The sequence below is a fragment of the Tupaia chinensis genome, unplaced genomic scaffold (genome assembly GCF_000334495.1).
Source record: "Tupaia chinensis unplaced genomic scaffold, TupChi_1.0 Scaffold000532_1, whole genome shotgun sequence".
Classification (NCBI taxonomy): Eukaryota; Metazoa; Chordata; class Mammalia; order Scandentia; family Tupaiidae; genus Tupaia; species Tupaia belangeri.
In genome coordinates, this window is record NW_006160045.1 from 1,633,587 (window position 1) to 1,644,121 (window position 10,535).

The window sequence follows — 10,535 nt, forward strand, 5'->3', positions numbered from 1 at the left end:
CGGGAGCCTCATCTGCAGCGTAGGGGCAGATGAACCTGCACCAGCAGCTGGGGCTGCACCTGCTGGAAGTCCAGCCCCCACAGCTGCTGCAGCCCCAGCTGAAGAGAAGAAAGTAGGAGCACAGAAAGAAAAATCTGAAGAATCGAATGATGACATGGGCTTCGATCTTTTTGACTAAATCTCTTTTGTAATGTATTCAATAAAAAGCTGAACTCTTTGCTAAAAACAAACAAACAAACAAACAAACAAAAAAACGCCAAACCAACGAATGGATGGCACTGGATTTCACCACCAGCAACCCTTGCAAAACCTCTCAAGCAGCTTTTCTGAAAAAAGGGCTAAGTTCATGGTCAGTGATAATGCATTACTTAAGAGAAGCTGAATCCCACATGGTGACTACAGTTTGAATCCCCAGCCCAGTCTTCCTGAAACATACCAGGACCATGTGCAAGTTCCCTACATCTGATGGAATGGGGGAATAGAAGAAGGGGCTTATGGTGTGACCAGACGGTGAGGAGGGTGCTCATCTCATCTCTCTCTCTCTCTCTTCATTCTCACATGCACACATACATGCTCTATCATAAACTAAGAAAAAAAAATAGGTCCCTCATTTTTAGCAGTTTTTAATAAGATCTGTATATAAGATTATTTTACTCCTGCATCTTCTCAATTGTTTTTTCCTTATATTTGCCCTTTTCCTTTCCTACTTGGAGAGACTTGGCTTTCTGTTGAAGGATCTTTTTGTGGTCTTTGTTCAGTTTCAGTCTAGTGATAACCACCTTGCTGGGGGGAATGCCCACATGAACAGTTGTGCCACTAGCCTTTTCCCACTGCACCCGCTCAGTATAGATGACGTATTTCTTCCTGTAAACTTGGACTGCTTTGCCAATTTCCTGACCTTCATAGTGTCCTCGCACAACCTGAACTCCATTATTCTTTCGGATGGGCATAGATCGCACATTGTACTTCTGCATCAGCTCTTTGGAAAGGGGGGAATTCATAATCTTCCTGCGGATGTGGGAAGGTGCACTGAAATGGCTTTTATGGTTCTTATTTTGGTCAGAAGTCACAAAAGGATTGTACTTCATTTGGGCTCAGGGGCCTAAGGGTCAAAAGCCACCAAACTGCCCTTTGCTCCGCTGCCGCCAAGGTGCTCAGTTCTTCCAAGGAAGCTAAGGCCACGTTGGGGTGAGGCCCTCACTTCATCCGGCGACTGGCACCGTGTCTGGAAGTACCCACTCCGCGCCTGTCCTCACCATGGCTTCCGTTTCCAAGCTCACCTGCATCTACTCAGCCTTCATCCTTCACGACGACGAGGATAAGATCAATGCCCTCACTAAAGCAGCTAGTGTAAATGTGGAACCTTTCCAGCCTGGCTTGTTTGCGAAGGCCCTGGCCAATGTCAACATCGGGAGCCTCATCTGCAGCATAGGGGCAGATGAACCTGCACCAGCAGCTGGGGCTGCACCTGCTAGAGGTCCAGCCCCCACAGCTGCTGCAGCCCCAGCTGAAGAGAAGAAAGTAGGAGCACAGAAAGAAAAATCTGAAGAATCGAATGATGACATAGGCTTCGATCTTTTTGACTAAATCTCTTTTGTAATGTATTCAATAAAAAGCTGAACTCTTTGCTAAAAAACAAAAAACGAACAAACAAACAAAAAAACGCCAAACCAACGAATGGATGGCACTGGATTTCACCACCAGCAACCCTTGCAAAACCTCTCAAGCAGCTTTTCTGAAAAAAGGGCTAAGTTCATGGTCAGTGATAATGCATTACTTAAGAGAAGCTGAATCCCACATGGTGACTACAGTTTGAATCCCCAGCCCAGTCTTCCTGAAACATACCAGGACCATGTGCAAGTTCCCTACATCTGATGGAATGGGGGAATAGAGGAAGGGGCTTATGGTGTGACCAGACAGTGAGGAAGGTGCTCATCTCTCTCTGTCTCTCTCTCTTCATTCTCACATGCACACACACATGCTCTATCATAAACTAAGAAAAAAAAAATTAACATCCAAATGGCTGGGACCAGCAGGTGGTATGATAGTTAAAGTGCTGGATTCCTACATGGCCAACTGTAGTCCAAGTCCTGGACCCAGGAGTTTGGAAATCATGCCATGTACATGTGCATGCCTGCCCCAACTCCTAAGAGGGAATGGAGGAGAAGGGATTGTGACATGGTCATCTTGTGGGTGATTTCTTACTTTCCCTTTCTCTGGCAAGACCATGCATCCTGTGGCAAAAACAAAATCCAAATGGCAATGAACTAAGGACTCCTACCAAAAGCCAGTGTTGACTTTCCAGTCAGGTGAGGGAGCCATCTTAGAAGCAGATCCTCCAACTCCACTCAATCACCTGGGTGAATATAGCCCAATGAACATCCTTTTTTTTTTTTTTTTTTTTTTTTTTTTTTTTTTTTTTGAGAAGTTTTTGCTACAGGGTGAGTATGCTCACCAGAAAGACAGAGAGAGACAGAAAGTGAGAAATCAACCCACAAGGGGGATGGCCATGCCTCAATCCCTTCTCCTTCATTCTCCTCTTAGGATCTTGTGCATGCATGCACACGTTCTTGGTGTGAGTTCAAGCCACCGGTTCTGGGACTTAAACCGTGGTTCACTACATGGGAGTCAAGTGACATAGCCATTACACCAACTGTTGGTCCCCCTGCCCAATGAACATCTTCATTGTAGTCCTATGAGGATACCAGGCCAGAGCAGCCATTCGGCTAAGCTACTCCTGAAATCTCAACCCACGTAAACTGTGAGATAGTGAATTTGTTGTTTGAAGCCACTAACTTTTAGGGTAATTGGTTATATAGCAATATAACTAACAGTTTGTTATGCAGCAATATAACTAACAACTCCCAAATGTCCTATAACTAAGAAGTAAGTGCCTATGGAAATCTCAAATGGCTGGGGTCAGGCTGAGAAAATTCCCAAGATGCCAGACTTTTAGGTCATAGTGGTTAAGTGGTGTTGCATCCTCTTTCTGGCTGCAAAGACCCTAAAAATGGAGATTTCTTAGAAGGCCATGAGACCAAAGACAAGGTATCTTCAGGAGTACCTTACAATAAATGCAAAAGATGTAGAAGCAAGAATTTGCTCAGGATCTTAGAAAAATGGCCTTGGAAGTGCCATTGTGACTCCTACCTTCTCTCATCCAGTTTCCAAATTGGGTCTCATAAGCCCATGTTAGGCTCATTGTCCCCTTCCTACTTCCCTGTGTCTAAGGGATACCCGCTGTCAGAACTTCTTTTTCCATCTGTATGGAAAAGCACACTTGCAAAGTTGACTCGTGGAAAGAGATGTGAGATTGTGACTGGTTTGTGGGCACAGTGAGGCAGGGCCTTAAATCTTCTCCCCTGACACCCTAAAGGAGCTGAAGGCAGTCTGCTTACCTTCGTTCTGGGATGCCATGGTTTGCTTTCTAAAAAGGCTATCTGTGATGGCATTTGGGGAACTGGGAATACATAATCTTCACATTTGCAGGGATAGAGGGAAAATTCTCCATTTTGATCTGAGCTTTGAAGAGGCCTAGGATGGCAGGAACAGACATTCATTTTAGAATTGCTGGAATGAGGAGACTGCTTAGTGGAATGTCTTAGAATATATTTCTCCTAAGATGACAGTATTTTCCACCAGCAAGATTTTTATTTAAAATTCAAGAGTGAAATACAATTTTCAAAATAGAATGAATATGGTTAAATCCCACGAGCTTCTCAATACAGAGCATATTAGTTTGTTTCTCTGAGTTTCAGTTCTCTTTTTCAGAAGAAATAACTGAGAAAATACATGTAGTGACTAGCACAGCATCAAACACACTTAACAAGTATGCTTTCTCTGGATTTCTATGAAAGATAAAAATGATGAAATTGCTGATTTGATGAGTCACATTGATTGTGTAGCCCAACCTTATCTTGTTCACAGACACTGGGGAATCTAATTCTCAGGCTTTTTATCAGCAAAATAGTGAAAATAATCATTTCCACTTATTTAGTGGAATGTTCCAGACACTGCCCTCACTCTTTTTTTATATGTATTAACTAAATCATTCAGTTGTCATAGCCCTACAAGTATGTATTATTTTATTTTATTTTTTTGTTTATGTCTTTCATGAAAGAAAGCTACAGAGAAAGAGATAGAGACAGAGAGACAGGCATCCCCAACAGGGTCTGTCATGCTGCACTCTGCCACCAGTCTTCAGCCAGTCTAGTGCACAGGTGTACACACATGTGCCTGGCATGTTCAAGGAGGTCCTGGTATGAAACTAAGGACATTTCTCAAGTGTGTCCAGTCATGTTACCACTACATCACCATCTGGACCCAGATAATACTATCTCATGCATGAAGTAACTGAGGCGGTGAGAGGAGTGAATAAATTGGCTCAAGATCACACATCTAGAAATTGGTAATAGACCCAGAATTCAAGCCCAAATGGTCTATCTCCCACATTCTTCTTTTGTGGAATGTTAAAATGTAAAACCAACAAAGAACACCGTTGTTGCTTATAAAATAGCAATCATTATAGTAGAAAAAAGTCAGTGCCCCCTAACATAGGTATGGTTATCTAACTTAATGTTCATCGATGGGAGTTAAGTAAACATTCAGTAGGTGTCATATTAAATACTTTATGTTTGAGACAGAGCAATGTGTTGTCCCCACCTGTTTTCTCATCTGAACTTCTAGAAACAAAGGACTCTGATGATACTACTGCAAGTTGAAGCAGTCCCACTACCTGAATATCTTCTGGAGAAGAGCCAAACAGGAAAGCCTCTTGACGTGCATCAAACTATGATGTGGGTGAGACTAAAGCTTTTTTATGCTTAGCTATTGAATTTTGGAGGTGTATTTCTTACTTCAACATAACCTAGCCCAGCCTAATAGTCATTAATGGTCTTAACTACTTTTTTCGTCAAATAAAATACAGATAGCCATAGAAGGACAATCTCATGAAGTTTATATTACATAGAATTCTCTCTTTTTGAGCAACGAAAAATACATTACAAGATCCCAGAGCTCAAGGTATTGATTACTGAGTGGAGAAGAGAATAAGAGGCCAAGAAAGGAAAGAGAAAAGGGTCCTAAGGCAATCATGTTCTCACGGAAGATTCACCAGAATCCTTCCTAGACCTCAGCGCCCAAGCAAACTGGCTAAGCCTGAACTCAGGGCACTGCCCCAACTCATTCCCCCGAGCCTGGGCAAAGTCCAGGAAGACATCACTCAGATTGGGGTGGCCTAGGATAACTCTTCTGATTACTGAGGCCAAGTTTGTTCTCTCCCCTCTGGACTCAAGAACTCCGATTGGTCTCAGCCATCATTGTCCTGACATCCTAGGCAGGGGGAAAGCCAGACTGTAAAAACAAAAGATGTATAGAGGTAGGGGAAAAGCATCAACATGCTACTTTTCCTCTGTCCCTCAACAAGCCTGGGGATGGTAGGCCACTTTCCTTACTGAAGACTCTTCAGATAGCAACTGACTCAGCATGGAATGGTACAAGGAAAGGCCCCAAGGAAAAGACCTCTGAAGGCCATGGCACCTCCAGTAGAGTGGAGAAAATGCTAACAGTTCTGTTTACTCTCAGGATGGGGATGGGTCTGAGTCGTGTGGCGGGACCACTGTGTTCCTGGTTCTGAGGTGAGGAAATGGTCCGTGTCAATAGCAATATAGTTTTCCAGTTGGAGAAGTTGAATCACTGAAGCCATAAAAAATAAAAGAAGGAACCAGCAGTTAGCGTAATGGCTATGTATCCTGACTCCAACTTCAACGTCTTCCGTAGTCGACTACGGTTCGCGTACTGGACCCGGTGGCTTAAAACTCACGCTGGGTGCGTGTGCGTGCAGGCCCAAGATCCCAAGAAGAGAATGGAGGAGAAGGGATTGCGGCGTAACGATCCCCCGTGGGGGGTGATTTCTCGCCTTCTGTCTCTCTATCTCTCTCTCTCTCTGGTGAGCGCACGCTCCCTATAGTGAAAACCTCTCCAAAAAAATAAATAAAATAAAATAAAATAAAATAAAATAAGCTCAAATGGGTCTAATTGTCTATTTGATCCGAGGCAGGTGAATTCATTTCTATGGGCTTCAATTTCCATCATCTATTAAATGCAAACTTAGTTATAATAGTAACTGTCCTCCCACATTCCTGGAAGTGCAGAAATATAACAAAATATGTCCAAAAATTGTAGAGTATGCTACCAGTTTAATATACAATTAGGATTTTTTTTAAGAATTATTTTATTTAACTTTATTTATTTATTTATTTTATAGAGGGCCAGAGAGAGAGAGAGAAAGTGAGACAGCAAACTGCCAGGTCCGGGACTTAAACTGCAGTCGGCCATGTGGGAGTCCACCACCCTTAACCACCACACTACCTGCCAGCCTTCACACTTAGGTTTTTAACTGCAGCTTCACCTCTTTTTTATCTAGATAAATTATTCAGCCTTTCTGACTCTACTTCTTACTATGAAAGATTACAGCATATTACAGGGTCAGATGACTTGATCCTCTATCTGATTCATGTGGTGTTATTAAAATATCTTACCTGAAGCTAATTCTATTTAGAACGCCTTAGCTAAGGTTTATGGACCATGCTATATTGAGGAACATGGTAAACCTTAATTTCTATCCTTTTTAAAATTTATTTAATGCTAGAAGGTGTTTGTGTGTGCTAAAGAGAGGGAGAGGGAGAGAGAGAGAGAGAAAGCTAGCTCTCTACAATGGGGCCTGGTCACAAGGCAATCCCCTTTCTTCCATTCCTCCTTCCTATTTTGGCTCTTCAGCATGAGTGCACATGAGCTTGGTGTGTTTTTTAAGCTTCTGGGGCTGGGAGTCAGACCAAGGTCAACTACGTGTGATCCAGCTCCCTCTATACAGCAGCTAGCCTCTATCCTACAGGGCAGGCAACTCAGTTTCTTAGTAAAGGCAAGTTCTTAACTGATAATGAGCAAAGTGACATTCTCTGATCATCAGGCAGGTTTCTATTTATTTCTATTCTCAGAATTTATCTTCTGCTTCCCAGGGAGAAAAAGTGGAGTGAAAGAGAGGGTTAGGGAGACTCGATGTCATCCAACCCTACATAAGGGCCTCATTTAGGCTCCTACAAGCAGGTTGCAAGCAGTAGGAAGAATGAGTTAGGTCCTTAGTTGTGGGAGGTTTTTGTTTTTTGTGGTTTGTGTGGTTTTTTTTGTTTGTTTGTTTGTTTGTTTGTTTCCTTTTTAAAGAGAGAAGCAGACAGAACTGTTGAGTAAAATCCCTCACATGGAAAATCTCCAGCCTCAGAGCTTTCAAGCAGAGGAAAAGCTTAGGTAAAGTTCTCAGCATAGCTTCTGGTTTACTTGAGAAAGAGAGGGGAGGATGCAGCCTTCTCACTGTCTATTCTTTTGTATTTAAAATGTTCATTGAAGCTAGACAAGATGTTGTTGGAATCTCGGCACAGTTCCCAAACAAGATCTCAGTAAGACTTCATTGTACTTGTTTAGGGGCCTGCAGTCTTGTTCTTGAAGAACAAAGACCAGCTAATGGCCTCTTTCTGTCTGTTACATGTTCCTAAGTAATAGCAAACTCTGAGAAGACTCTTAAGGACTCTTATCACCTGTTGGCAGGTCATAGTGGAGCACTACCAGGGAGAGTTTCCTGCCTCTCCTAGATAAGACCAAATTTCTGGTCCTACAGGAGCTAACCATGTCCCAGTTCCTCAGTGTCATCTGATAGGTGACATACTCTGTGTGTGAGCATGCACACATGGGCTATGCTGTGCATACCTAGGATCAGGCAGAGGGAGAATAGGAAGAATTTATATTTCACCTTTTTCCTTCCATTATGTCTTTAAAAAGGGCCAGCAGGCCTTGGGGCCAGTAGGTGGCATGGTGGTTAAGATGGCTGGATCCTACATGAGAACTGGACAGTTAAGAGTCCCAGACCCAGCAGCTTGAAAAACATACTGAGTGATGTGTGTGCTTGCCTGAAATCTTAAAAGAATGGGGTAGAAGGGATTACAGCATGACCATCCCCAATAGGGGGTACTTTCTCACTTCTCTCTTTCTCTCTCTCGTGAGTGCATGCACCCTCTGACAAATTTAAAAACAAACAAACAAACAAACAAACAAAAAGGAACCAGCAGTCAGCGTAATGGCTATGTCGCTGGACTCCCACGTAGTTGACTGCAGTTTGCGTCCTGGACCTGGTGGCTTAAAACTCACGCCGGGCGCGTGTGCGTGCATGCCCAAGATCCCGAGAGGAGAAGGGAGGAGAAGGGATTGCGGCGTAACCATCCCCCCTGGGGGTGATTTCTCGCTTTCTGTCTCTATGTCTCTCTCTGTCTGTCTGGCGAGCGCACACGCCCTATAGCGAAAACCTCTCCAAAAATAAATAAATAAATAAATAAATAAATAAATGAAAAAAATAAAAACAAACAAACAGCAAAGGATGACCTCATGTATAACTTATTTTAAACAGGTAGGAAATAACTTACTATTACCCTAAAGAAAGTGACAGTTCCCCATGTTGATGTAACAAGTTTATGCCTTTATTTCAACATTTTATTGATGTTGTATTTTATTTATTTTTTATTCCTGTTTTTAAATTGATGCATAATAATTATCCCTAATTTGGGGGTATCATGTAATACTTCAATATAGTATACAGTGTGTAATCATAAATTTAGAGTATCATATCCATTGCTTCAAACATATCTCATTTCTTTGTAGCAAGAATATTAAAAATTCTTTTTTTTTCCTTTTTAATCTGCCAGAGGGCACATGTACCTGCTAGGGAGAGAGAGAGAAGAGAGAGAGAGAGAGGGAAAACAAGAAACCAACTCCCCCCCACACCCATGGTGCAGGTCATGCTGCCATCCCTTCTCCATTTCTCCCTCCTTTCAGGATTTTGGGCATGCACACATACATGCTTGATGTGTTTCTCAAGTTGCCATTCTGGGACTCAAACTGTGCAGTCAGCCACATGGGATCCAGCTCACATAACCCCTAGGACTGAGCTAGCCCCTTGAAACCCTTTCTCTCTATTTTGAAATACGCAAGATGTGAATGTTAACTATATTCACCCTACTATGCAATAGAACACTACAACTTGTTCCTCCTACCTGTAACCTTGTACCTTTGACCAATCTCTCTCCAGGCCCCGTTCCCAGCTATCCTTCCCTGCTCTGGTAACTACCATTCTGCTCTCTGCTTCTGTAAAATCAACTGTTTCTAAGATTCCATAATGAATGAGGTCATGAGTATTTGTCTTTCTGGACCTGGCTTTTTCCCCTTAACATAGTGATCTTAAGATTTGTCCATATTGCCACAAATGACAGGAATATTTATTTTAGAGAGAGATTTTTGCTATAGGGTATGTGTGCTTGTTGGAGAGTCAGAGAGAGACAGAGAGACAGAAAGTGAGAAATCACCCCCCTCCCAGGGGGGGAATGGCCATGCCACAATCTCTTCTCCTCCATTCTCCTCTCAGGATTTTGGGCATGCACACACATGTGCCTGGCCTGAGGTTTAAGCTGCCTGGTCCAGAACTCAAGCCATGGTTGACTTCATGGGAGTCCAGTGATATAACCATTAGACCATCTGCTGGTCCTTATTTTGTAGTTTTTTAAATGGCTAAATAATATCCCATTGTGTAATATATACATATATACTATATATATTTATTTCTTTAAACCTATTTATCTGTTGATGAACATCTTTCAAAATTTTCAGATTTCTTAGAAACTCATCCAATGAGCCCTCTGTTTTCAGGTATTGTTATTTTTACATTTATGTATGTATGTATGTATGTATGTATGTATTTATTTATTTATTTATTTTTAGAGAATTTTTTTACTATAGAGTATATTTTTGTGTACATAGCCAAAATCCCAACAAGATGGAAAAATAGAGGAGACGGTATCGTGGTATGACCACTCCCAGGGGGGTTGCTTTTTCTCTCTCTCGCTCTGTCTCTCCATCTCCCTCTGGTGAGTGCATGTGTCCTCTAGCAATTAAAGACATTTTAAAATAACCTTAAAAAAATAAGTCCAATGACAGCATATTGCCTCTAAGTAGTTCTTTTCCCCGATGGCAGAGATACGATTTTCTGTATAGAAATGTTCATTCCACCTGATAGAATCACCAAGCAGAGAAAACAGGCCTAACCTGTGTCCATCTTCCTCCTACTCAGGACAAGGAAAGGCAAAGCAAAGCAAATGTTGCAGACTTTGCAAGTAAAGCTTAACGGATTAAAGTTGTCACCTGCCAGCTAGACTCAATAAAAGTGACTTACAATGAAAAGAACCGGTAGGGACTCAATAAATAAACATGGCTGGTAAGTCTCCCTGAGCTAGAAACAACCTCATGAAAGTTTGGCTGATGGATACAGCTTCTTCAGAGCATTTATTTTTATCTTTTTTCCAGAACACTCTATATTCTCCTCATACCTCATAAAGGTTGGGTTAATCTGGTAGAAAATAGAGGCAACTAAAGGAAAACCACAGTCAGGCTTAGATGTGCTAAAGTATATGAAAATAGAGCCCAAGCCTGAAGAATCAGCA

General features: G+C 42.1%; 2 protein-coding genes across 3 annotated transcripts; one reads left to right on the forward strand and one right to left on the reverse strand.

The window, feature by feature from the left end:
• Positions 1–650: 650 nt before the first annotated feature.
• On the reverse strand, positions 651–1,088 carry LOC102501305 (60S ribosomal protein L26). The gene has a single exon (XM_006157200.1). It carries the CDS (start codon positions 1,086–1,088, stop codon positions 651–653), a length of 438 nt encoding a protein of 145 aa, XP_006157262.1.
• A 169-nt stretch (positions 1,089–1,257) lies between these two features.
• On the forward strand, positions 1,258–1,587 carry LOC102501726 (60S acidic ribosomal protein P1). 2 transcript variants are annotated; one of them, XM_006157202.1, is made up of 2 exons: positions 1,258–1,329; positions 1,390–1,587. In XM_006157202.1, exons 1-2 carry the CDS (start codon positions 1,258–1,260, stop codon positions 1,585–1,587), a joined length of 270 nt encoding a protein of 89 aa, XP_006157264.1. The 2 variants fall into 2 exon arrangements, with proteins under 2 accessions (XP_006157264.1, XP_006157263.1); XM_006157201.1 differs by having other exon boundaries at positions 1,258–1,587.
• Positions 1,588–10,535: the final 8,948 nt, after the last annotated feature.

Bases quoted from the DNA above. Each gene is read 5' to 3' on its own strand.
- LOC102501305 (XM_006157200.1), bottom strand. From the start codon at position 1,088: ATGAAGTACAATCCTTTTGTGACTTCTGACCAAAATAAGAACCATAAA.
- LOC102501726 (XM_006157201.1), top strand. From the start codon at position 1,258: ATGGCTTCCGTTTCCAAGCTCACCTGCATCTACTCAGCCTTCATCCTT.